Genomic DNA, 26,621 nt, shown 5'->3' with positions numbered 1-26,621 from the left:
TTAACAATAAGGAGTAGTTACATTTATTTTACATTACATTGGGTCACATTTAGTTACAGTATTTTCCGCACTATAAGGCGCACTGGATTGTAAGGCGCAGCTTCAATGAATGGCCTATTTTTTTTTAAAAAATTCACTGGTGCACTGGATTATAAAACGCATCTGACAACTCATCTTCAATGAATGGTCTATTTTCAAACTTTTTTCATGTATAAGGCACATTGCATTATAAGAAACAGAGAAAATTACAGGCTTTTAGATGCACCTTATAGTGCGGAAAATGCTGGCCATTGCAGGACAGCCGTTATGCTGAAAATGAGTTTGACACCCCTGCTCTTTATGTCATCTCTACCACACAAGCATCCAAAAAGAGCTCTTTCATGATTTCTTTTTTTCTACTTGATTGACTAATGAACCAGTCTTCGCCTCTGATTGGAGCGATCTTTGTTTTTCCTCCAGTTTCTCCTCGAGGCACTGCAGGATGATGGGATCCACGCTTGGATCAAACTTATTGGCGAACCAGTGACCGTAGTTGAGCAACCAACGCAATTCCGCGGCGCCGTAAATGCAAACACTCCTGACGTGTTTCCCGGAACACGGCGGGTACAGGTTCTCCTCCAGGTAGTGCCACTTCACCAGCCTGGTCTTGCTCATCAGGTCGGTGACATCCGGTTGCGATCGGGGAATCTCGCCAGGAACCGCCGGAAGTCGCGCAATCGTCGCCCAGAAGTGCTCGTCTGGAGAATAGGTGTCCTCCGACCATTTCAGAAAGTCTTTCACCACCACGGAGTCGTCCATGTGCTCCACGAACTCCCGCGACAAAACGAAGTAGGCGTTTCCGGTGAACATCTCGATCCCGTGCGGCGGCGGGGATTTCCTCTCCTTCGTTTTCACCGGTAGTTTCTGGTATTCGTAGCGGACGTCTTGGACGGCGTGGTGAAAGGCGAACCTCTCCTTCTTGCCGTCTGTGGGTCGACACGTCTCCAGCATGTTGGCGCCCTTTAGCTTCCTCAGCTCCGACACCAGCTCCATGTTGGACTTGAGGGGGAAATCCTGGCCGCAGAGGTTGATGACGTACTTCCACTTGACTTCCGACGCCAAGAGGTCGGTCAGACAGTTGAGGTCGGCTTTCAGTCGGGTGATGCTGGCGTAAACCACGAACTCTCGCTTGGAGGCGATGAAGACGTTGGGCAAACAACGGGCCACGCCTTTCATGGCCGAGATGAAGGTAGCTGAAGACTTTTGATCGTAATGGATGCAGTAGACGTTGCTGGGCGAGTAGAGCGTCCGGAGGAGTCTCTCCACCATCCAGGCAGATTTATGCACCACCAATGAATACGCGATGGGGAAGCGTCTCTCCTCCTCCGTGGCCGTCTTGCCGTCATAACCTCTGAATTTGAGGAAGTTTGAGCAATCCGAGGTGAGTTTGACGAGACTCTGGTCTCTGTCCTTCACGACGTGCTTCCTCCTGATGATGAGAGATTTACCCACCTCCACCGGGTCCATCTCATAAATGGCCGTACAGTTGATGCTGTAGTTGTGAAACGTCCGGGCGTCGTCGAACAGGAAATACGTAGGGATGTAGCTGTATTTCATACTGATGACGAGCAGGAGACACAGAATCAGCAGCGACAGGACCGAACGAACGGTTATTCTTCTCAGTCTTGACAAGAAGCATCTTCGACTCATCCTGCGGAGAGAGAGGAAACGGATCGTCACCTTTCGTATCGGATGCCTAACTTTCTTGACATCTGATATTTGAGTCCCTTCAGTTTTAATACTGTGCAGCGACTCATCGCAGTTTCGTGAGGTGTGGTTTGTTCTACCTATAAAAGTGTCATCTCACCACTGCCCTGCACACTCACCTTGGCTGGAGGACGAACCAGATTTTCAGCTTTGTACTTACTTTTTGAATCTTGTTCACTTTCCAATACACAAAAGAACAAAAGAAAACCCTTTCCAAAGTGTCACCACTTCAGGTTTCTGCATTCCTCACTAAATACACAGCTGTATCCTCTACAGACCAACACAATAAGTTAGTTCCAAGTTTAAAAAAGCAACTTCATTCTGCTTTTTCTTCTTTGCTGCATCCATGATTGATTGTAAGCAAAATGGAATGTGTGTGTCGAGGTTGAACTTTGATCAAACATTTGTCTAATACCAAGAATATTTATATATTAGATATAAAATTGTAAAATCTTTGTAGAGAAACCAACATTTAGAAAGATTTCTTTATTCACAACTGTTCTGATATCACCTTAAATTTGTCATGAAATGCTTTTATTACCATTCGTCTCTTTCTAAAGATGTTGGATCATTTGTTCCACACATGAAAACTGACTCTTATGATTTAAACTTTTGCTGCTTTGACTGTCTGTCTTCCAAAGACTGAAGAATTTTCAAGTTTAAAGTAAGTTTCAGATCCATCGGGTTGTTGTTTTTCTCTTGTTGTTGTTGAATAACTGGCTGGTTAGGGTAGCTACTAGTTATTACCGTTAATAATTAGAGTTCAACCACCGCACGAATGACACCGCAGGGCCGTCATCAAATAAAAACACACCTCAATGCGATCCCAATTAACCTGGACGCACCTGGTTCCATGGGCAGGTACCCCCCCCCCCCCCCATCCGAACCCTTCACGCTTAACGACCAGACGAAAAGTGAACTCCATATTCTGTACCTGTTTTTGTTCTTTCACGGCGAAACAACTTGAGGAGCAACTTGTCGGTGTCAGGAAAGAGCGCACGCTGATCTCGCTTTCGTTTTTTTACGCGCGGCCGTGGTGACATGGTCCGACGGCGTTCTCCCGAACCAGGTCTCCATGAAAGCGCACGGAGGGTATGGACTTGCGGACAACACGTTGCGAGGTGGAAACCTGTTGCTGCGTTGCGAGTGTCGTTGGAGAGCGCCGCGCTTCCGTCGCGGTATCCCGGAAAGAGGGTGGAGCTCCGGGACGCGGCGCAACCACATTAATTATGGAGCAGACCTGCATCGGCTCTCCTTGTGTCGGATGACACAGGTGGTGCTTTATAAATAAATATAATTGAATTAAAGTTAATGCAGCCCATCGCCTCTCACGCGTTTAATCCTGTTGTAATAGAATAAGGTGTGTGGAGTGACACAATCACGCCAAGGGGTTTTACGCGTCTGGATCAAATGCGCTGCGTAACATTCTTCCGCAAATGGCTCACTTGAGTTGACTCTCCAGTGCCTGCAGTTCAAAACAGGTCATTTTTCGTGTCAAGAATCACGCGTGTTCCGTGTACAATGAAGAGAAAATTAAAATCAGTTCACTCCAGAAGTGTTTCTGAAGTCTGTGTCTGTGCGCAACTGTACAAAACACACTGACAGGTGACGAAGAAGAGATGGTGAATGGATCAATTTAATTTGATTAAATTTTACTAACAAATGTTCTAAATTCTAATATTTCATTAATATGTCACGACTTACTGACTGCTGTAAAACAAACGGGCCTTGGAGAGGTTTAATAGGAAGTTCTGCTTATGACATGTATTATTCACGAGTAAACTGAACAACCCTTAGGCTGTTAGGGAATTAAGCATAAATTTTACTAATTACATAAAGACGAAACTGCAAAGGGGTTAATGGGATGTTTTAAAGAATCTTTGTTTAATACAAACAAACTGACAAATCATTTAAATGCATAAAGAATTTTATGAAGTGAAACAGCATAAACAGTATTCATGTGAAGACAGCATAAATTAACAATTACTGATTATTATATAACATTTGAAGAAAAAATTTCCCCTAATTTTAATATCAATATTTATAACAACACTGAAGAAGAAGATGATGAAATAGAAGAGGATAACGACACTGAATGTATTAATTAAATTAACTTTATTAAATTAATTACATATTTAATCAGTACATTATTATCTGAATAAAACGTAAGTGTAAAAAAGAATTAAAAGAAGAAAAGAAAAAGAAGAAAAAATAAATAAATGTCATTAGCGGCTGTCACCTCTGCTCCACTTTTGACCACGCCCCCGTGACGCACCCTTAAACCACGTCGATGACGTCGAATTTCCGGCTCGCCATATTGGTCATGTTACGTGTAGAAGTAGCTACTAGCTAGCTAGCCGGCACTTCCAAGGGACGTTATCGAGATGAAAAAGACTCTCTGACCGCGGCGAAGCGTTTGAATGTACGTGGATTTAATATTTTGTCATATATATATATAACTATGTAAGTGTTCGAATTTTGAAGCTTAAAATGACGTTGGTGGTAAATTGTTCGCGTTAGCCTGGGTGTGACAGCTAATGCTACTGTATCTTTGACTTAGCAACGTAGCTAATGCTAACCAACAGTAGGTTGACGATAAACGCTTGTGACGCCTCGTAACCATGGTTACGAATATTGATTATTCGTAACCATGTATCGAACACCCAAATGAGTCGTCAAATTTTCAGCTAAAAATCACGGCCGGTAGTTGGCCTGACAAAGCCAGTATGTGATTAGCTGTGTGCTAATCATGTTAGCACTGCTTTAGTTCACCATTTTAACCACATTAGTGGTGACGTCATCTGTAATCTTTCATCGCTGATTGACAATAATCGAATCATTTTACGTGTGTCCTTTATAGGTGAGCCTGTGACCTTAGCAAGAGGTCGTCACGACACCATGTTAGCTCGACTGTTCCGGTTCCACGGTCTGCTGGTGGCCTCCCATCCGTGGGAGGTGATCGTGGGTACCCTCGCTCTCACCGTCTGCCTGATGTCTATGAACAGCCTGGCAGCCAGCAGCCAGGTGTGCAGCTGGGGCGAGTGCCCCAAGGTGGAGCAGGTGAGCCGGCCGAGGAGGAAACTGGAGCAGGGGCTCTGATCTCAGATGTGAGCCCCGAAAACGACCAAGATTTAACACCACATCTGTTTTCTTACAGAAGAACCACAGCAGCGATGTGATCATTCTAACCGTCACGCGCTGCATGGCCGTTGTTTACATCTATTTCCAGTTGAAGAACCTGCGACAACTTGGATCCAAATATATACTGGGTCAGTATGACCAGATGTGAGCTTGTTCATCACTTTAACTTACATTGCACACGGTACGTATTTAAATTGTACATGTTTTGTTTCATCTTACAGGCATTGCGGGGTTGTTCACGGTGTTTTCTAGCTTTGTTTTCAGTTCGGTCGTCATCCACTTCTTTGGGAAAGAGCTGACGGGTCTTAAGTAAGTTTTCTGCCGTGCTTCAAATCATCGGTTCAAACAGTTCCTGTAAAATGCCTGCAGCTTTAAATAACATCTGTTTTTACCTCCTGGTTTGTCGATTTGAGTTGCATCTATACTGCTTACATTTCTGCCTGTTCCGACATGCTGGAAGCATCTATAGACTGATTAGATCTGTCGGATTTAAAAACTTCTATTCAAAGACTGCACTGAAACCTGAATTCCATCATCCCCTAATATTTAGATCTCTCTCCTTCTGCTGCAGTGAAGCCCTGCCGTTCTTTCTCCTCCTCATTGACCTGTCCAAAGCCTGTGCGTTGGCCAAATTCGCCCTCAGCTCAAATTCTCAGGTAAAGTGAGGAACTACGTGGATTCGCTTATAGACTTCAGAGGGGTGTCACTTACGGGTGCTTTTGCCATTTGTCTCAAACGCAGGAGGAGGTGAGGGAGAACATCTCCAAAGGCATGGCCATCCTGGGCCCCACCTTCACCCTGGATGCTCTGGTGGAGTGTTTGGTCATCGGGGTTGGCACCATGTCGGGTATGTGGTTAATTAAACAGAAAACGGTCACAAATTGAAGCCTGATGAAACAAATGTTAAGTAAAAGTTCTTTTTCTCCTCCTCCAGGCGTCCCTCAGTTAGAAATCATGTGCTGTTTCGGTTGCATGTCCGTCCTCGCCAATTACTTTGTCTTCATGACCTTCTTTCCTGCGTGCGTCTCTCTGGTCCTGGAGGTGAGGATGACGTCTGGGTCTCAATAAGATGTGGAAATGAACTCTTTCAGTACGCTAAAACTTTTTTTTGTGTTTGTGTGTGTAGCTGTCCAGGGAAAACCTCGAGGGGCGTCCGATCTGGCAGCTGAGCCACTTCGCCCGTGTGCTGGCTGAAGAAGAGGACAACAAACCGAACCCCGTGACCCAGAGGGTTAAAATCATCATGGTGAGGAGCCGTTCCCTCGTCTGTGACGATGCCACACGCGTTTTCAAAGGTCAGCTTTTAACCTGACCCCCCCCTCCCACCCAGTCTCTGGTTCTGGCATTGGTTCACGCCCACACTCGACTCGCCGCCGAAAATCAAGACCGCAACCGGACCGTCGAGGGGCCGATAGCCAAGAGGCTGGAGTCTGGAGGAACCATGCTGCCTTTAAACCTCACCAGGTACCGCGTCCGACCGGACGGATCCAACGTTCCGCTTACACGCCATCGCGGTAACGCTGACGAATGATTGGTCTCTTCCAGCGTGGACCTGGAGCAGGTGATAACTCTGAGTCTGGCGTTGCTCCTCGCCGTCAAGTACGTGTTCTTCGAGCAAGCGGAGACGGAGTCTTCCCTGTCCCTCAAGAGTCCCATTAGCAGCTCGCCTCCGACCCAGAAGCCTCTGGGTGTAGCCAACTGCTGCAGGAGGGACATCCCGCCCCAGCAGCCGTGGAAAATCGCAAACGGTGCCCTAGCAACTGACCTGGCTTTCACATCCTGCTCAGGCTCCATCCCTTCCCCCGCAGCTGACTCGGCGCTCCGAGAAGGTGATGAGTTTGCTGGATTTTTTTAATCAACTGTGTTTTAATGAGAAATCAGAAATCAGGCCTAATGTGACGTCTGTCTCCTCGACAGGAGGATCTTCGTCTGCTGGGGACTCCCCCTGTCTGACGCCTCCCGTTCCTCAGGTAACACCTCCTGCAGGTTGCGGCGACCTAAAGCCGAGGACACTGGAGGAATGCGTGGCCGTCCTGTCAGATCCTGAAGTAAGCCATCACACCGGGGGGGAGGGGATCTTTTGTGACAGGCTGAGGGTTTAGCTGATCATCGGTTTCTTCTCGCCGCGGCGCAGAGGGGTCCCCGTTTCCTTAGCGACGAAGAGGTGATGAATCTGGTGAGGTCACGGAACATCCTCAACTACAAGCTGGAAGCTGTCCTCGACTCGCCGGAGAGGGGCGTGGCCATCAGGAGGGAGCTGCTGGCTCCCAAACTGCCTGTCGACTCCGCTCTGGCCCGTCTGCCTTATAAAGACTATGATTATTCTAAGGTAGCAGCGGCGTGCCTGTCTTAAAATATGTTTATTGTTGGGGTCCATCATGGGGTCCGTTTTAGGGGGGGTGTAGCCAGTTCTGAAGTATTTCTGTGTTGATGCTGCAGGTGATGGGAACTTGTTGCGAAAATGTCATCGGCTACATGCCGGTCCCGGTAGGAGTCGCCGGTCCTCTCCTGTTGGACGACAGGCAGTTTCACGTTCCCATGGCGACCACAGAGGGTTGCCTGGTCGCCAGCACCAACCGAGGATGCAGAGCGATTTCCGTAAGACGACACCTCGAGTTCTTTTCCGGTTCCGAACTTGACTTCCTGTGTGCTGACGGCGTTTTTTCCTGTCCAGCTGAGCGGGGGCTGTCGCAGCAGGATCCTGGCCGACGGCATGACCCGGGGGCCCGTGGTGAGGCTGCCCTCCGCCTGCCGGGCGGCGGAGGTCAAAGCCTGGCTGGAGACCTCGGACGGATTCGGCGCGATCAAAGAGGCTTTTGACGAGACCAGCAGGTCAGGAGGAACCCGGGCAGGAAAAGACAAACAGGAAGTGGAACGTTTCCGTTTCCTTCTCCTGTAAATGAGCGAATGTTTCCCGACAGGTTTGCTCGGCTGGAGAAGCTGCTGGTCAACTTAGCCGGGAGGAACCTGTACATCCGCTTCCAGTCGCAGACGGGAGACGCCATGGGCATGAACATGCTCTCCAAGGTGGGTCTGGATCAGAATCAGGTCTCGCTCTGGTTCTGGTGGTTCTGTATCTCCAAGTGACCCCCCCAGCGGTTCTGTGTTTGTTTCAGGGGGCGGAGCAAGCTCTGCAGCGACTCCAGCAGCGGTACCCGGACACGGAGGTACTGGCGGTCAGCGGGAACTTCTGCACCGACAAGAAGCCCGCCGCAGTCAACTGGATCCTGGGACGGGGAAAGTCGGCCGTGTGCGAGGCGACCATCCCTGGGAAGGTGGTCAGAGAGGTGAGGAAGTGGAACCCAGGGGGTGGGGGTCCAGGTGATCCCGTCGCTGAACGCCGTCTGGGTGTGTGTGCAGGTGCTGAAGAGCAGCACGGCGGCGCTGGTGGAGCTGAACATCAACAAGAACCTGGTAGGGTCGGCCGTGGCAGGGAGCGTCGGCGGCTTCAACGCGCACGCCGCCAACATCGTGGCGGCCATCTTTATCGCCTGTGGACAGGTAATAGCTGGGTCCGTGTGCGGTAACCACGTTAACCTCAAGGATGTTCCTCACGGTTCCGTTCTGTTTAGGACCCTGCTCAGACTGTGGGGAGCTCCAACTGCATCACACAGATGGAGGCTGCGGGTCCGGAGGGGGAGGACCTCTACATCAGCTGCTCCATGCCCTCCATCGAGCTGGGGACAGTGGGGGGCGGGACCAACCTGCCGCCGCAGCAGGCCTGTCTCCAGGTGAGCTCACCTGTGCCGCCGTTAGCTTAAACGATTAACCTCGAGGAGGTTAGTGACGAGACAGGAAGTGACCCGGCTCCTCTCATCACGTGTACAGATGCTCGGCGTTCAGGGAACCAGCTCCCAGCAGCCCGGGGAGAACGCCCGTCAGCTGGCCCGCCTGGTGTGCGCCACCGTTCTGGCAGGGGAGCTGTCGCTGATGGCGGCTCTGGCCGCCGGACACCTGGTGAAGAGTCACATGACCCACAACAGGTGAGATATATTCATCTCTGGTCACGTAGAAGAGTACCCCCCCCCCTTGACGATCGCTGACGTTCTGATTCTCGCTCGTAGATCTAAAGGCGGCGAGTCAAAGGCGTGACCTTGATCCTCAGATGGGACGAACGATGTTTAAAACTGAGCCAACCGGAGGAGCGGCGTGTGGCGAACGTCAAGGACACGAAGACCCCGCCCACGTTTGTTTGTGATGGTCACCTGAAGACGTTCAGGGTTGTTGTTGTTGTTTCTTGTGCCATTTGTTTGCGTCTTTTGTGTTTTCAAAGACATCTGTCGTCGGATGGCTCGGCGTTACTGATCCGGTCGCTGGGATGTCCTGAACAAATATCTTCTGCCTCTTTGGAGCCGACTGGTCCGACGTGAACGGCGTTTACCGTCACAGGTAGCCGTAGGCGAAGAGGGTGTGACTCTTCATCACGTCGAGGATCCGTCTTTGCACTAAGCTCAGCTGCTACAGGCGGCGTCTCCATGGAGACACCGACTCCCTCCCTGAAAGTGTGTTGTACTTAACCCGACCCCCCCCCCCCCGGGTCTGCTGTATACTGTGTATACTGGAGGGTGGCGGCCCCCAGGGGTCGACCTTTGAAGTCAAAGCCATATGGAAGAGTTTTTAAGGTGGAATGAAGTATTTATTCATGATGGAAACTAAAAACTGGTGGGCGGGGCGCTCAGGGTGGCCTTACACAGTCTAAGGTGGATGTTCTAGAATAATAAGTTTTTCAGCCACTTTTAATCATGAAATGTTTTATTTTAAATAAATAACTCTGTCCTCTGTTAACGTGTGGTGTGGTGAACAAACGAGGCAAATTGGAGGTTAAACGCATTTATTTCACTTTTGAATGTGTGTAAGTTGATCCCACAGCATAAAAGTTATTTACAAAAAGTTTCATTACATTCGGTTTCATCGGCGTCCGCTCCGACCGCTCTCGGCTGTAAACTAAAAGGAAGTAGAGTCTGGAGGAAGTGAAGGTTTCATCACGAGCTGAAATGACATCGGTTTCACGTAGAAGCGCTGACGCTTTATTTTGAAATGTGTTATATGGATGCTAATTTTTGAAATGTCTGGAAACAACCTGAAGAAATGTTCAACCAAAAACAAACTTTTTGAACTGTTTAAACTCCAATGAATCATAGCATCCTGTTCAGACAGGAAACACAAACTTGAGAAAGCTGTGCATTTCTTTATTTTGAGTTCAGCCACGAGGCACTTCACTGCTGGCGCTCTGACCACACCCTTCATCCCCCCCACCCCCCACGTCACGCTAAGGCTTTTGGGCTCGACTCGTGTCACAAAAATGCTTCTGACCTCCGGGGAAATGTTACCGACACTATTTACAGCGTAGAAAACGTGCTGACACCTCGACACAAATATAAAGCCAAAGCCAAGAATGTACACGACTCGTTTTATACATGAAATAAACGACGGGCTCCCATCAAACCATCGCCCCATCAGCACCGGGAGGGAGGTGCGTTCATTAGAGGGACGGAGTCAGGGAGGTCACGTCTGAACGTCACGGGGTCACACCGGCCCCCTGGATCCACCAGCGAGATGAGGTTCATCTCAAATCAACGTTTCTCTAGCAAAAGTTAGCAGCTTACAAAGACAGCTGGGAAATGACCAAGACATGAAAAAGGAATAAAATTTCAGTCTGTTAGCAAAGATCCTTTGTCTCTTTTTACAAACCTCATAGAACATACATACATCTGATATTAATATATCTTTATGAAAACAGACCTGCTATAGCGTCAGGAGCTGGTAGGGGAGGGGCGTTCAGCTCACGACACGAAAACACGTTAACAACAAAACTGATCTCCTGTTGATTAGAAGTATAAAATCGCCATGAAGGGGGGGGGGGGGGGGGGACGAAATTCTTTTAGGACAGGTTATCCACCAGAGGGCGCCTCCCTCCCCGACTGGAACTCAGCCATGACGGAGGAGAACGACACTTGGAGGAGCTTTGCGTGGTCGTCATGGCAGCGGCCTCTCAGAATAAGATGGGCTTGCCGGCGGTTTTCTCCTGGACGTAGGAGGTGAAGCGCTTCAGAAATTTGGGGTACTCCCTCTTGGCGACGGCACGCAGCACCGAGGCTGGCGCCCACCCCCCTGGATTGACTGCAGACACAGCAGGAGGTTTAGTGACGACGAGCAGGAGCTCCTTTGACACTTAACTGTGACATAACTTCACAGCGAAGACGTATTAAGGTTATAACCATGTAATCAACTAGTGAAGCATACATCAGATCACATCCCACAATCGTCTGCCTCCACTGGACTTTTCTAAGAGAACGGAATCAAGTTAGGACCCACCATTGGCGACGTAGGTGATTTTACACAGGATGTTGTCTCTGCTGATCTCTTTATCGCCCTCTGGTGGGCTGACCAGCGTCTGACAGATCATGGCGATGTTGATTTTGGCACGGACGCACCTGCTGGACGGCTGAGGAGGAGGAAGAGGAGGTTATGACTGGGGACTTGGGTGAATCCCTCGTCGGGATGCCCCCCGCCTCACCTGAGCTTCGTCGTGGTCCACGGAGAAGTTGCAGACCAGCCAGGTGTCTGGGTCGTTCTCATTGGTGGCCGTGATCTTCCTCATGGCGGACAGGTAGAGCACGTCTCTCTGGGACGCTGGCCACACCCGCTGCAAACGTAAACGTTCGGTCAGAACAGGAAGTTCTCTCAGAAGCGCGGCGACGTTTTTTTTTCTTTCCTTTCCTTACCTTGTGCGTTTGATAAATGATGACGGCGCTGTCCGACAGCGTCTCCACGACGTTAAAATTCTCGATGGTGGCTGGTAGAGGAAACGAAGAATTAAATCTCGTTCTGATTCTAGGAAGTCACTCCCGTTTGGCGGGGGGGAGAACCTACTTTCCCAGTCGTTGCGGTAGGTGGTGTCCCAGAAGTAGTGACACACCTCGTGACCCGTCACGCCCTTCACTGAGTGTGTGGCCTTCAGGGGGTCGAGGACGATCCCGTTCTCCTCCACCTCCCTCCTGTACACCTGAAGCGAGCAGAGACGTGAGGTCGCCGCGCGTTCTGACACGGGCGCGCCGACGCAACACGTGTGTTTTAAGATCAAGCCCCCACCTTCATTTCTCCCTCTTCTACCACCAGCTGCCAGTTGGCGTCTCCGCCCACGTCCTGCAGGGAGTAGGTCATGTGATTCTGCACCATCTCCTCCACCTTTAACACGAGGGTCGGGGACACACACACAGGACAGGATATCGGTTTACATGACGGCGAACTCGTTAAAGCACAAACATTTGCAGCGGCGGCGATTCGGAACATGAACATCTGTTAATCCACGCGTGGAGCGGCGCTCGTGATCCTGATTCAAACTCATGCAATCACACCGTTTAGTGTAGACAGGTGAGACACAGAGAGGGAGGGAGGGGGGAGGAGTTACCTCTGCACTGAACCTGTGGGCGTGACGAGGAGGGGCCACAACTAGCGGAGCAGGGGGGGGTTGACTACGAGGCTACAATGAGGACCGACGAGATGAGGGACAAAATGAGAGAGAGAGAGAGAGACGTGATGAATGGAGGAAGTGGGAAATGAAAAAGAAGAGGAAGGACGGAGGTGGAACAGGTGAGGCGAGGGAAGCGTCTGATTGGACAACCTTGTCGGAGAATCTGTGAGAGCCGGCGGTGGAGTAGGCATCTCCGGAGGGGAGGGGGCTGGACCGCTGTATCCTGGTCTTCTCGGTTTGAGACTGCGGACAGACGGACAGACTGACGTCAGGCGGGCGAACGGCGTCCCGATCTTTGAGGCGCCGTTTCTCCGCGTCGTTTCCCACCTGCTCCTCGATCTTGTCCTGCCTGTCCAGAGCCGCTTCCACCGCGTCGAAAAACTCGTCCTCGTTGATGAGGCTGTTGGGACCCTCCTGTCGGGAAGACGGAGATGCGGCGTTACAAGAGAGGTTCTCACCCCATCCCATAATGCAATGCACGCCACGTCAGGGATGACACCCCACCGGTACCCCACCTCGTAATCCGGACCTCCAAAGTGAGACTTCTTCTTCAGGTCATTCAGCGCCGATTTATAACCGTCCTCGATCCGCCGCCGCTTCTCCATCTCCTGGAGACACAAAAACAAAAACAAGATGGTAAAACAAAGTCATTTCAAACGTCATAAAACTTTACAGCAGCTTCTTGTTTTACAGCGATGTGTAAAAGACGCCGTTTGGACCCAACCCTGAATGTCTGGGCCGTGACTTTCTTTAAATATCAGTTCTTCAACATTTAAGTTGTTTTATCAGAGAACAAGAACTGTGGATCTCTGAGGGGTTTCTAGCAGTTAAATGAGCAGTGACGCGTCAGTATTGACACACACACACACACACACACCTTGTCCAGTCTCTTCTGCCAGCTGTCCTCTCTCTTCACCATCAGATCGATGCAGTGGGACAGAGTGGCCAGAATCCCAGCGGTGGTGGCCTTGAAGGTGATGGCCTCGCCCTTAAAGTCTATACCATTGATTCCTTTGGGACTCAGGGACTGGAACACTGAACGGAAGAGGAGAACGTCTCTGAAACAAACGCCGCTTGTGACAAAACGGACCAACCACACATGACGGAGGTGAATTCCTCCAGCGCTGTCGTCCATTAGTTTAAGGTCAGCTGAGAGCCGGGAGTCTTTAAGGAGATGATAAAAAAAAAAAGCTAAAAGCGAGACGTCTGTTACTCACATTTCTCTTTGCTGCCGTTGTTGTTGTTGTGCAGGAATTCTCCATCTGTCCGGGTGTTGGGGAAGTCGTCTTCATCGTCCTCCATGACTGAGAAAAGAGAGAGAGGACATTTCAGAGGTGGGGAGACGATCACGCAGCGGGAAGCGGATGAACGTGAGCCTTTTCTGGAGGGATGCCTGCTGCTCATGCGGGGGAAAGGGTCGCGCCTCGCCGCTCCGGCTACAGGCGGCAGCCCGTCAGACTGACACAATGCTGCTGAGCTGGACAGCGTGACAATGGTCGGGTTTCATCCCCAGGATGGGCCGAGGGGGAGGGAGGGAGAGGGGGGAGTGGAGCGAGGGAGGAGAGAAGAACAAAAGCAGGGCTTCATTGGCTGCGGTCGTGTAGGATGCCATGAGGCTGTTCATCCAGCCGGGATGGGGTGAGGTGAGGGTAAGGGTGAGGAAGAGGGAAAGGATGAGGAGGTTCGTAGAATAACTTCTCTCTGAGTCACGACACACACGCATTCCAAACGAGTCAAGTTTGTCCTGGACTCCAAATATCATCTCCCGGATGCAAAGTTTTCCTTACGCTGGAAACAGACAGGAAGCCGGAGACCCACAAAGCTCCGCCTACTTCTTTTTATCACCGTGGTAACAGTTTGAGTGTGCTACTCACACATGCTACTCATTCTGTAAACACTATTCTAGACATGAATAAGGTTTCACCTTATATTCTTTGATACCAAATGCTTAAAACAAGACTGAGTGTTTTCGTACTAAAAGTAAAGTTGAAAAATGTTATTAGAAAACAGAAAAAAATTAGAGATGTTTGGAGGAGCAGAATCAGCTGCTGATTGGCTGACTCGCTCTGAGAGATGAACTGTTTTGAGTCAACCAATCAGAACAGCTCTTCTTCTTCCTCCTTCTTCTGTGTTTCCCCGGCAACGCGCCAGCGTCTACTCCTGATTCCTGCCATTCAGCAGTTTTTCGTCTTACAACACGCTTCACCTCCTTCACCAGCTGTGAGTTTAAATAAGTGGTTTAATCTGCTGATTCTTTAATTTATCATGAAATGTTTTGTCGATGAAATGCTTCAGATTTAAAAAAAAAAAGAATTTATATATATCTCAGCTGGAGACTAAGAGACCAAAACACACTTGCTGGAACAAGACTTGAAGTTTCAGCTGCTGGAAAAACTCAATTGAACGTTCAAAGTGGTTTGAAGATACAGAAACCAATTATGAGATGCACACAGGGGGTACACAGGAGCTTTGACATTGAATCAAAATTTGATCCTGTGGTGTTGAGGAGATGTGAATGTATTATTCCATTCATATCTCCATGACCACCCCGGTCGGAGGCATGAATCAAACCCTAAAAAAAAATTTTTTTAAAAAGAAGTGGAGGTGTGTGAGGGTCTTACTTTTATCCCTCTGCAGCTCATCTTTACACACAGCGTCAGCACAGCCATCGAAGTATTTCTGAAGCGTGTCCACTTGCCGGCACAAGATGTCCCTGAAGGTCTCCATCTCCGCCAGCTTCTCCCTCAGGCTGTGACCCTTCTGGAGCCACGACGAAAGAACATTTCATTCAGCATAACACCAGTGTGTGACTGTGTGTACCTACAAACATCACCTCCTCCGTCGAAGCAGACGTACCTTGAAGGAGGAGGTAGAGGTGGCGGAGTAGCCGCTGGTGGCAGATGTCAGGGACAACATGGAGCCGTGTCGCCGCAGACTGGACTCGGATCCATACCCAGAATCCGCCTGAGAAAAACCCCAAAGGTCATCAAACAGCCTGACTGAAAATTAGCAGTTATCATTTAGTTAAACCAAAGATTTAATGGATAAAAATTTAAAAAAACATGCATGACGAGGTAAACGTGGAACCTGAAGATCAACTCGTGCGTCATTTATGTCATACAAACTGTACCTGAAATCACTGCATTAGAATGACTTATGCTCATGCTCTTAGGATGCAATAAAAATAACATACGTTCACCTTCGTTAAGTCTAACATTTCCTATTTATGTGACACTTATTACATCACAATACACACAAAACACGGCAACTTTCAAAAAAGCCCCCATAATAAAATTATTAACGTCGACTAACAGGACACGACGACGTCGGCAGCAGCACATCATTACACTGATTCAGTAACCACGGCAGCAGGACTGAAATATCAACAGGCTTCCTGTAAACCCAACTCTTCCCCCTCTCTGTTGTGTAACAGCCTGGCACTCAAAATAGCTGCTGACAAGAGGAGAGAGCAGCTCGACGACACTCGACCCGACGATGCTTCCTCCAGCAGACGCTTCCACCTTCGTCCACCAGGGGGCAGGAGGCAAACGGGCACGTGACTAGCATTTGTAAGCGGAGGGGTAACTGTCGGTCAACGACCAGAAGTAACTCCGCCTGTATTGGCAGCGATCTCGGCCGGTGCTGCTTGCCCTTTAGCCAACATACTGCTACCCCACTGACAGATAGCGCTATCTGACCGCCGCTAATCCATCTGATGACAAAATGCAAACAGACGGATTGTTGCAACTATTTGATAAAATAGGAAAAAGGAGAATCAAACAGGATGACGGCATTCACCTCCTCTTACTCACTCTCAAAAGGTACATGTGAAAAAACACAAGAACTGTGTGTGTGTTTGTGTGTGTGTTTGTTCATGTGTCAGCTGAAGCACTGAAGGCTGGCGTTGATTAAAACAAACCGCCGTTATGTCCAGAGACAAACAAAAACAACAACACGGTCACGACGCCATCAAGAGACGATGACCTCATGTTACTGGAATCGGATCAAGCAGCCGATGTCCCGTGAAACGGTGAGACGCCAAGTCGTGCTGGACCGGCGGAGCGTCGAGGTGTTCGCCGGACTGTTGTGTTTCCCTGGAGACTCACGGGGAGGAAGAGGAGGAGGAGGGGGTTATGGAGAAACAGTTCTCAGCAGTGAGTCACGGTGGGTGTGGTGGTGGCCCGGTGTGTGTGTGTGTGTGTGTGTCTTTCTCCGGCTGAGTCATGGTGGTTCCCTGGTTTTGGGATGACTTGACTGGGAGAAGAGGGGAGTTTTCCCAGAGTGGAGACCACGGGTTTGTGTCGTGGGACTCGGGCTGACTCATGTGTCTCTGCTCCGGATTGTGTTTGCATCAGAATAGAACACAAATCAATACAGAGATGAGGAGATAGCAAGAAAAATGATTCCCAACTCTTCAGACAACTAATCGTTGCGACTTCAAGCGTCCTAAACATAAAGATTTGATGCTTTTGTCTGTTTATTTAAAGAAAATCAAGTCTCCAGCTTTTTTTTACAACGACGTGGTGCAACAGGAGCCTCCTTTACGACTCCTGTGTGTGTTTACAAACAGAAGAGGAGGCGTGTTTCTCAAACGGCGTTTAACAGGCAGAAGAGGCGTGGCATTCAACAGCCTCGCTCTGTCAGGAACTGGATACCGATCATGAGGAGCGCGAGGAAAGTTTTTAGGGTTTCTCTTTTGAACTGCGTAGTGGTAAAAACGTCACACGGGATCTTCTCTTCCTTCGACTTCCCCGTCACCAGCTGGGATAAAAACCTGTTTCCTTTGTCCTTCACACTGACAGATTAGCTCCAACTTGACTTCCAACCCTGTGTTTGTTCACAATGCGCTGATGTTTTCGGTGAATAACAAAGTTCTGACATTTTTCCAGGGGCCAAGCGCCTCATTGTTTCAGGGTTGTCCCAAGAAAACCATTAAAAGAGTCGGCTTGGCATCTGTTTACTGAGTTTCACTCAGAAGTGGAACCCTTTCACTGTTATCCTCGTATTAAAAGTGTGTGTGTGTGAACAGGGATTAGCCTAACCCTGAGCCAACTGTTAGTCCAAGGTTAAGATAACGTTCCACCCTCTTTTCAGAGCGCCGTGTACCAGCAGCAAAAGATCGAGGATAAAAGTATCCACACAGGAAAAATACTCCATGGGCTAAATAAACACAGGTAACACATGTGAACACAAACACACTGAGTGCTCTTAGGTCACACACTCAGTCAGGCCTACAGTCCTTAACCAACGCACCAGTGGTGGAGGGATGATTATTGTTCCCTGGATTCCTCCCCTCTCTCTCCTCCCCTCTCTGATACTCTGATAGAAACACACACACATGCACACAGTAAACACACATGTCCAATTCGGCATGAGATGATATTGATCTAACGTGTACGTTGACCAGGATCAGGTTGATGTTGATGTTGATCCCGGGGTTGTGATCTGCGGCGCCACCGGAGCGCTTACCCTGTGCAGCTCGATGGAGTCGATCCACTGGTGTCTGTGATCTGGGTCTTGTGCTCTCAGGTACCAAACGCTGTCGTTCACGCTGATGTCCAGCCGGCACTCATCGAACTCGTGAGGCTACACAACGATAAAACAAAAAAACAGGTCAGCGCTTTGACGATGCTGGATCGTTTCATATGACTCTCTCCCTGCATCCCAGAGAGGCGGAGAGATGAGGAGATACTGGAGGGTTCTGAGGGAGGAACACATGAGGTAACATCCATGTAAACAGCTATTACAGTGGTACTGAAATAGCAACCTGCTAATATTTCCTGTACATTACAGGAAACACTGCAATCCTAATCAACCACAGTCACAGCAGTGGGATTTGAATTTCATGGCTACGTCTTTCTACTCCATATGCTGCATTTTAAGGAGGAGAGGAGCGTCCCAGAAGGCTTTGCTGTCTCCATTTTCTGACGATCCCATAGGAGGAGAGGTTGCAGACAATTGGCCTTTTAAGGCAACTTGCAGGATGGGTCGTATCGCTAATAGCCCTCCAGGGTACTGTCAGCGCTGTGAAAGTGCTGGTCTTGCATTGCCAGCGACCAAAGACTGTGTGTGTGTATGTATGTGTGAGAGGCTGCAGAGTGCTGGTGACAGCAATGGTATTTACCTGTGCGGTATTTACCAAACGCATTAGACAGGACATGTTACAGTGAGCGCCGATGTGAATTAGCATCGTTCACCTAAACAGGGTGGGTCGCTAACAGCTAGCTCTCTGGTAGAGAAACCCAAAGAGATAACACACAATGATATATTAGAATCCATCTCTGGGAAAAATACACAAAAAAATATGTCTGAAGACAACAAGATGAGATACAACATGGACTCAGATAACAAAGGTGATACGACTGATGAGAAGGATCACATCTCTGCTGATTGTTTCTCGCCAGTTGAAGAACTCCGGGTTCAACCTCCGAGGAAGAACAGGCTGACACAAATTAGAGGGAGGACGGAGCCAGAGGAGTACGAGGAAGATTGAAAGGCTAGATATGCCAGATAGTTAAACTGTAAGCAGAGGAGTAAACCCATCAGAGAGGAGGCCTGTGCATTCCTATGCCGACCACCATCCAGTAAACACATCTGGGATCCCCCGTTCATACCGGTAGAACTGGACCGCACAGGAAGTGCAAATCTCTACTATGGAGGCTGGGGTGTAGAATAATGCAACGACTATCATTAACATTTGTTTGATGCACTTATTGATTCTTCTGGGCTGGGAGTTCAGGTAGAGTAATTATACTTCAAAGATGTTCCAGTCCACCAGACATGAATATAATAAATTGCCCTAATCACTAAAATAAGTTTGAATTAAAAGACATGTGAGGGGTACGTTGCATTATTTCAGGGTGTTGGTAGAATAATGGCTGGCCTACGACGTTGTCTCTGAGGAGTTATGATTGGAGGAGTGCGAGTCGGGTGTGGTGCTGAATCCTGGACGCCAATGAAAGCCCCGGACCAGACCCTCGATGTCGACGCGTTCCAAAACAGCTCATTTAAACCAGCAGCTGGAGCAGAGGAAGCTCCAGCGAGAGAGGAAACGAGCGTGAGGCCTCTGTAACCATCCGTTTGTTGTTTGAAGATCTCAGTAACAGCTTTTCTCTATTGAACCCCCGAGGATAGCAAAGACCGCTTTCAAAACAACCTCAAGATGAAGCCATCGACAGCGATGTCAAACCGGGACACGGGGAGGAACCAAAGTCAAAGACATGACCGCATTCATGCACTTCTTCCATACTCATATGGCCAGCTTGGAAAGGAGACTTTTTTTTAGTTGCTAGGATGATGAGAACACGGGTGCCTCCTGACCAGGAGGGACGGGGTCATGGGTATGAGAAGGTTACTGGGATCCGAGGCTACAGTAAACACTAATCCGTCACAGGATGGTCTCCGCTGACGATGGCCTCAGCCTGGGCTCCATGGGAACGTCAAGCAGACAGAAAAAGCCTTCCATGGAAGGTTTGGTCTGCATCAGTCTATTTTCGCACGTCTGCAAAACAACGTAGGAAAATGTGGCGAGACGAGGACGATGAGAAGAGCTGGAAGTTTTCTCGTGTCTGGTCTTTGCTGAAATACTTTCCAGCCACCTGTAATAGCAGGTAGAGGGAAAGTGATGGATGGATGTTTCAGATATGATTGCAACAAAGCACTTTAGATCCAAGGGCAAATCGATTCAATTATCCTGCCGGGTTAAATCAAACGAGGAACAAATCAAAGAGGCAGTAAGTCTTTATCGTGCCTTGAAAGCCGTGTTCCACGCCGTTACTGTGGCAGTAAATCTGTAGAACTACCCGGGACCAGGGCTGGGCTGCGACCCTGAGGAAACATTCTGTGTGCAACAGTGTGAGGCGCAACGAGCCCGAGGTGTGTGCAACAAAAAAAACCGGCACACAACCAACTCTGGTCAATTGGTGAGAGTTAGTATAACCAAAGTGGTTTTAGTTACTTAGCTGGAGAAAAGACATGGACTGTTTCAAATGTCAAAAGCCTCAGTCTGTAGTGATAATAACTACTACAGGAAGTCTGTATGAACCAAAATGGGATCGGTTTGGCCCTGTTGAAGGAAACACCGACTCACCTGGTGGTCGGAAGGGTAGTGATGAAACAAAGGAACGACATTCATCACTGAAAAACACACACGCCTACGGATTCAGTAAACTACTGACCCTCATGTTGACCTCCAGTGGAGAGGAAGTCACGTGATGAGGAGGAGCCTCATTTCCTGGATGAAGACACTTCACTATTTCCACAAAGCCTGACATCACTCGCAGAAGAGTACTAAACCTGCCTGTGAACTTTAATCTCTGTCTCTTAAATCTCCTCCGGTGGTTCATTGCGTCGGCCAAGAAGCAGAAAGAGTCAAATTAATGCATCCAGAGCCGCCGCCTAGAACAACTCCAGTAGCAGGCTAGCATGACCAGATCCGTTTCCACTTCAACCGTTCATGAAGAGTTTCATGGTTTCCCTGCTAAGCAACACGGTCATCGTCAAACTACTTATCTACCACGATCTAATTAGCATTTATGGAGCTAAAGCACGCTGGTGGACAATACAGGAACGTCTAAAGTCATTCGTAATTCCTACAATGCTACATATAGGGAATAATTCTGACCTTAATCTTTTCAAACTGAGAGGAGCCGTCATGTTGTCCTTCTTTATATTTTGCACGCTCAGTGGTTTCAATCAGATAGTCTTCTTCGCTTTGGAAGGTTCCAAACTGAGTGAAACGATCGGGAATAATTTAAGTGGCAGCCATGATAAGAATAGCTCAGACCCAGTGAATACCATGAAAAATGTTTCACAGGGGCTGATCTTTTAAGAAAGCGGATCGGGATGATGCCATCCTACCGCTAGCTGCTGCAGTGGCATCACAGAAACAGACGCCAACATGTCACATGACCAATCAACATGCTTCCCGGACCTCAACGGGTTCACAGCTTGAACAAATTGTTTGGAGGGCTTCCCGAGGTGCGTCCGTGTTAACGCAGACTCCATCCTGCAGCATAATTAATCAACATCATAGATGAAGTCCAATGAGACTTCGCTGTCGGCAAATTTCATGTCATGTCGACTCTTCTGTAGTTATATGAGCTCTCTCTGCAAGTCTGAATCGAATATTTTAAAAATCAATTTGTGTTCTTTTTGGAATGCCTGCTCCTCTGCACACGTCTCAGCTCTAGATTAATGGTTGTAACATTATCCAATTTACAAAGTGTCATAAAGGCCCCCGGTCAGGATGATGGTTGTGAATTAAATTGGGTTCCTACTGTCGGCTTGTACTCCTGTGCAGCCGGTGGTGAACACACTGATGTAGTAGTGTGAACCTGTTCTTGTTTCCAGTCTACCAGAACATGAGGCAGCAGATTATATATTTTATTATTCTTTCTCACAAAGCATCTCTGATACCAGCTTAGCTCCCATCCCGGGAATCACTTCTGACTCCTGCTGAGGTTTCTTCTACTTATTTTTGAGGGGGGAGGGTATTTTTTTGCTCGAATCAAAGATCTATGGACAGAGTGACTTACACACTTTAAAGATCATAACTCCCCATCCAGGCAGTACAGTTTGTGATGTGAGCGATAGAAACACATCGACTCCACTGCTCTTCTGGAGACCTCTGAGCAATTGCTTGTGGTTTTTGTGCAAGAAAGAAAATCACACTTCATCTTCCAGGTTGACCAAACTCTTTCAACATTAGTGTCCTAACAGAAAACAGTAAATTAGTCATAATGACACTTCACTCACAGGCGCTGCAACAGATGCAGGCTGAAAAGACGCTGGAGTTGCAACATGTGTGAATTAAAATAGACATTTCTCCCCGATGTTTTGACATTCACATGACATGGAATGATTCACAACGGCGATCAATAATGGATGTGATCATTAGCTTCAGCCTTCATGCGTAGTCTGTGACAAAAGAGGAGCTCTTCTTACTGATCATTCAGAATTTCAATCTGGACATGTGATCTAAACCGAGAGAAGAGATGATAAGTTCCAAAAGGCAATCACAACCATCACTGGACTTGTGAAGCACATTTCCATTGGAATGAGACATGACGGCAGCAGAACACCACATGGAGGTTAATATTTACTTAAGATGGGAAAGCATGAAGCTGAACAAATACAGCTACCAGCAGAGCCTGTTTGGTCCCGCCTGTGAACAGTAACCAATTCATTTCCTACCTCCCTGTTTGGAGGGACAAAGACTGACCAAGGTTGGCTCTGAAACGTGATGAAAGCTCTGGACACCGCGAACATTCTGTGTTAAATGCTGTTGACACTCCTGCATTAATTGCGTCTGTGCTTAACCGAGTGTGGCAGCTGTTATCAATCTGTGAGGCAGGATATTATCAGTGTCGGTTTGATGGGAGGCTCTGCGTCAACACCACTTTCCTCCCACTGCAGATAAAACCAGTTGCTGCATTTTCTGATACAGCGCTAGCAGCCAAACGCTCTAAAATTTAAACAGTCACCTGACAGCCAATTTGCCCCCTAGGCCAACTTGTGACATATTCATGAGTTTTTAGTACAAAGTGGGTTCAACCAGCAGCTGAAAAACAAGTTTCAGGAACTCGCTGGTAATTTCCCTCATGATCTGAAACACCAAAGCTAAGTCAAGCTTCAGGCGTGAGCTCAGAACAAGAATCGAGTCTTCCCTCCATGAATTAAAGAGAAACACATGCTGGATGCCCGACATATGGAATATTTCAGCTTCAGCTCATACTTTTGACATTCTGAAAGCACTTTGTAACTGGAGACATCCATAAAAATGAAACATCTTTTCTTAAGGTGCGTTTCTGTGGTATTTTACCTGATGATGAAATTCCCAACAAGGAACTGAAAACGAACTCTTTTATATCTGAAGGTTTTTTTTTGTGGTTCTTTTTCCTTCAGAGTTAACAAACAATGAAGACATTCAGTGAATTTTCAACCTTTCTTCCACACTGTGTCAATCTTAACTGGCCAAAACAAGAAACATGCATACCTTTCAAGAATATCACCTTTTGATCAACATTAACTACAAACTTGCCAAGACGACACTTGGAAAACACCTGGCTGTTTGCTTTTTTTGAAACTGAAGGTCAAACTAGTACAATACGGAAAGGCAGCCAAAGGCAGTTCAAGTGACAAACAATGCTAATTTAAGGCTATGTTGTCAATTTAAATAAGTACTCCACGCTTCCTCTGGGATACAATTGATTGCATGTCAAACTAAACTTCTCCATTTTGTAGCTTGACTCGCAATGGAGTTGGTTCCTCTTTCTTTCCTCTTACATAAACACTGGAGTGGATTCTTTTAGGACATTTTGAAAGTGATGTCAAAAACAGACTTCCATCAAATGCATTCTGATGCTTACGCCCGTGGCATTTTGAAGGAGTCAACAGAAAAGTAAGAGTGCTGCTTTGTAGGGTATTTCAAAAGTACTCACAGTAATGACGGCTTTACTCAGGCAAAGGGAACCCCGGCAGCCATACTCCGTCTCGTCCTGAGACTTGTAGTAGCTCAGAGTGTTGTTCTTCAGGACCACCCAACGGTCCTGCCAGCCATGGATGTAATTTGTCCACTGAAGAAAAAAACATTAAAATCAAACTGTTTCACTAAAATTATTCCAGGTTGTGACAAACGGAAACAGCTGTTCAACGATGCAATCAACAACAATCAAGTTAAATAAAGTCCTTATTCAGTCGCCATTAAACGGCCTTATCAAAAATCCTTACATCAGGGAAAACCTGAGTTATATAAAGAAAAGTCTCATTAATCCCTGGAAGGCCTGTGACGTGTTTGTATGCTTAGTATGATGGAACAGGTGAGCTTCTCTGGATTCAGATCTGCTTAGTCTCACAATATGCTTGTTTAGTAGGTCAGCGTGCAATCTGTTTATGTACAGTGAGATTAATACCACATTAGCCCGCCAGCAGCTTAAGCAATTAAACTGTGGTCAATTTGCCCAAAATACAGTCTCGCGGAACTGAGCCGAAGCATATGGCAAAATAGGTTACCAGGAATAAGTCTAGCACAACCTTTAACTCTGTTTACCATTGGGAAGAGAACAAACAGCTTGCAGTGTTGATATTCTGCATTTAGTGAGGTGCATAGTTGACTTGTACCAGTATCCCAGCAAATGTTCCAGGGACTTGCACACTGTTGTCAAAGCAATGCTTCCAGAGTCACTGGACATTTGCCCGTAACACCGACACCATTTGCTGAATCCACACTGTTATCACAGTAGACACAGCATATTGTGCAGCAGGTCTACCATAACCTTTAAAATTATCCGTCCATAGTTCCGTTAATCTCCAGAGCTACACACAGACTGTTTATCCATTTCAGATGGTTAGTAGTCATTAAACAATAAATTATAAAAGACTTTCTCATTACAATCCTCATGCAATGAAATGAGAAGGGAATAAAGGAATTTGTTCCGTCCTCTGTGTGTGTTTGTGTACTTGAAAAAGTGTGTGTCAATCAAGATAGGCGGAGAAAAGTTTGTCCACAGTTTAGTCCAACTTTGTTCAAGTTTAAATTTCATGCCCTTTAATCCACATGTAGCACTCAGTTTATGGTGTTGTGCAGGAATATTTACATTTCATGAAGATGTCTATTGTCTAGAATTGTCATCAGTTTGGAATGTAATGTTGGGATGTAATTTGCTCACATCCCAACATTACATTAGAAACAGGCGGGATACTGGTGGTAATGTTTTCCTTTTTCTAATGACAACATTCGCACAGTATGAAATTAATATACAACCTCCCATGTCTAAACTGCATAAATGTAAATTAAAAAAAACTATTTTATCAGCTGATTATTTAGATGCGTAGGATATATATGAACTGTGGGAGTTTTCTTGTTGCTCCAGAGCGGATTACCAGTCTATAATTACTGAAAACCAATGTGGAAATATTGACGGGCGGTGCAGGATTATAGATAACCCTCCTGTCAAGCAGACGTTCCGTGATTCACCCAAAAAGCATTGCTGAACACAAACCACTCATCACCCTGGCACCTTCCTGACAGTTGTGCAGCTGTTTTCCGACGACACTGGCCGAGCTATGCAAACTTTATGGAAACCTAAAAATGTGACTTACCTTACTGAGAACTCCGCTCAGGTCGGCGATGCCAACGTGATGCCCGGGATCCTCTCTGGGCTCCATGTCTTCCTCTGAACCGGAGGAGTTCCAGCTCTGATTATCTGACATTTCCTTTCTTTGGATAGCGATTTAACTTGGAAGAAAATGTAAAAACAAAAAAATAATAATAAAATGACACTCAGGTGGCTTAAATCGAAAGAATTCACGGAGCTTCCTGGACCTGAGTGGCAACAAACGGAGCAATAATTTACTGAATCATGTTGCTGTATTTTCGCTGTGGATAATAGTTCCGGGCTCACGCGGGCGACTCAACCAATCGAAGCGAGCTCGTGACGGGATGAAAAGCTAGCTTGCCGTCGCTGGCTTAATTAATCGCTGTTAGCTAAACACAGCTAGCGCTACCTGTCAATTCTGCGCACACCCCCTTCTCTTCTTCCACCTGAAAAAAAAAACAACCGTTGGGGTGGCGGGCTGCAAATGCGCTCCGGTTTGGTTCGCGGGTTACAAAATAATCCGTAGCGGGCGTTCAGAGAGAGGCTACGACCGTGGCGACGGTCGTTTCGCCCCTCAGACTGGTGGTAGCGCTCCGTCTCATCGCCATGTTCGTTTGACGTCTGGAGCTCCTCGGCGGGTGAGCGCGAGCTCCAACTTGTGTGGCACGTAGGGGCGCTGGCTGGCGTGACGTCACCAAATCCCCCTCCGAAACTGTATCCAGGCTCCGCCCCCTGTTTAGACCGCTGAAAATAGACCGAAGGGGGCAGAAATTAGACCAGGAGGACAACAAACCCAGATTACTGAAGGGTCCATCCATTGACCCATTTAATCAAAGAATATTCATTCATATAATCCAGGCAAATCAGGGAGTTTTAGGTGTTTTTGACTTGTTTAAATAAACAACTAAATAAAGGGAAACATATGCTTTTATAAAAAAAGATTATTTCAGTAAAATACTGAACATCCTAACACTAATTATCATAATATTCATTAAGATTATCCCCTCCCCCTTCTCCTTCCGCTGCCTAATCCTGTACAAGGGTTTTACTTATATCAACCATGAGTCATGTGATAATTCTTGAGCTCTTTAGCACACACACACGCACGCACACACACACACACACACACACACACACACACACACACACACACACACACCTTG

At 47.6% G+C, this 26,621-nt stretch overlaps 3 protein-coding genes across 7 annotated transcripts; 1 reads left to right on the top strand and 2 right to left on the bottom strand.

Moving 5' to 3' along the window:
• Positions 1 to 3,010, bottom strand: LOC137608561 (beta-1,3-galactosyl-O-glycosyl-glycoprotein beta-1,6-N-acetylglucosaminyltransferase 4-like). Its single transcript, XM_068335040.1, has 2 exons — positions 2,681 to 3,010; positions 1 to 1,690 (listed from the first exon to the last, which is right to left on the bottom strand). Exon 2 carries the CDS (start codon positions 1,687 to 1,689, stop codon positions 379 to 381), a length of 1,311 nt encoding a protein of 436 aa, XP_068191141.1. The 5' UTR covers position 1,690; positions 2,681 to 3,010; the 3' UTR covers positions 1 to 378.
• Positions 3,011 to 4,043: 1,033 nt separating this feature from the next.
• On the top strand, positions 4,044 to 9,672 carry LOC137608559 (3-hydroxy-3-methylglutaryl-coenzyme A reductase-like). Its single transcript, XM_068335034.1, has 20 exons — positions 4,044 to 4,168; positions 4,607 to 4,806; positions 4,904 to 5,015; positions 5,109 to 5,196; positions 5,459 to 5,543; positions 5,629 to 5,734; positions 5,822 to 5,928; positions 6,014 to 6,133; positions 6,218 to 6,351; positions 6,433 to 6,716; positions 6,805 to 6,935; positions 7,022 to 7,216; positions 7,327 to 7,485; positions 7,562 to 7,719; positions 7,809 to 7,914; positions 8,004 to 8,174; positions 8,248 to 8,388; positions 8,460 to 8,618; positions 8,716 to 8,870; positions 8,952 to 9,672. The coding sequence occupies exons 2-20, from the start codon at positions 4,645 to 4,647 to the stop codon at positions 8,977 to 8,979; spliced, it is 2,601 nt and encodes an 866-aa protein (XP_068191135.1). The 5' UTR covers positions 4,044 to 4,168; positions 4,607 to 4,644; the 3' UTR covers positions 8,980 to 9,672.
• A 29-nt stretch (positions 9,673 to 9,701) lies between these two features.
• LOC137608560 (ceramide transfer protein) lies at positions 9,702 to 26,132 on the bottom strand. 5 transcript variants are annotated; one of them, XM_068335036.1, is made up of 19 exons: positions 25,868 to 26,131; positions 25,463 to 25,598; positions 23,803 to 23,937; positions 17,831 to 17,947; positions 17,615 to 17,680; positions 15,218 to 15,325; positions 14,983 to 15,121; positions 13,579 to 13,665; positions 13,239 to 13,396; positions 12,877 to 12,969; positions 12,689 to 12,775; positions 12,512 to 12,604; positions 12,299 to 12,370; positions 11,980 to 12,075; positions 11,761 to 11,893; positions 11,613 to 11,683; positions 11,405 to 11,533; positions 11,203 to 11,332; positions 9,702 to 11,007 (listed from the first exon to the last, which is right to left on the bottom strand). In XM_068335036.1, exons 2-19 carry the CDS (start codon positions 25,571 to 25,573, stop codon positions 10,880 to 10,882), a joined length of 1,953 nt encoding a protein of 650 aa, XP_068191137.1. In that variant the 5' UTR covers positions 25,574 to 25,598; positions 25,868 to 26,131; the 3' UTR covers positions 9,702 to 10,879. The 5 variants fall into 5 exon arrangements, with proteins under 5 accessions (XP_068191137.1, XP_068191136.1, XP_068191139.1 ...); XM_068335035.1 differs by having other exon boundaries at positions 25,463 to 26,131; XM_068335038.1 differs by lacking the exon at positions 12,299 to 12,370 and having other exon boundaries at positions 25,463 to 26,131.
• Positions 26,133 to 26,621: the final 489 nt, after the last annotated feature.

Source organism: Antennarius striatus, chromosome 15, assembly GCF_040054535.1.
Source record: "Antennarius striatus isolate MH-2024 chromosome 15, ASM4005453v1, whole genome shotgun sequence".
In the NCBI taxonomy this organism is placed as follows: domain Eukaryota; kingdom Metazoa; phylum Chordata; class Actinopteri; order Lophiiformes; family Antennariidae; genus Antennarius; species Antennarius striatus.
This window is presented reverse-complemented; position numbering and strand designations above follow the sequence as displayed.

Excerpts from the sequence above, each read along its gene's own strand:
- LOC137608561 (XM_068335040.1), bottom strand. The coding sequence starts at position 1,689 with ATGAGTCGAAGATGCTTCTTGTCAAGACTGAGAAGAATAACCGTTCGT.
- LOC137608559 (XM_068335034.1), top strand. The coding sequence starts at position 4,645 with ATGTTAGCTCGACTGTTCCGGTTCCACGGTCTGCTGGTGGCCTCCCAT. Across the intron at positions 5,735-5,821 it reads CGGGGTTGGCACCATGTCGG|GCGTCCCTCAGTTAGAAATC; the intron begins GTATGTGGTTAA and ends CTCCTCCTCCAG. Across the intron at positions 7,486-7,561 it reads GAGGATGCAGAGCGATTTCC|CTGAGCGGGGGCTGTCGCAG; the intron begins GTAAGACGACAC and ends TTTCCTGTCCAG.
- LOC137608560 (XM_068335035.1), bottom strand. The coding sequence starts at position 25,573 with ATGTCAGATAATCAGAGCTGGAACTCCTCCGGTTCAGAGGAAGACATG. Across the intron at positions 17,948-23,802 it reads TGAGTAAAGCCGTCATTACT|CCTCACGAGTTCGATGAGTG; the intron begins GTGAGTACTTTT and ends ATCGTTGTGTAG. Across the intron at positions 15,326-17,614 it reads TAATCATCCCTCCACCACTG|GCGGATTCTGGGTATGGATC; the intron begins GTGCGTTGGTTA and ends GGTTTTTCTCAG.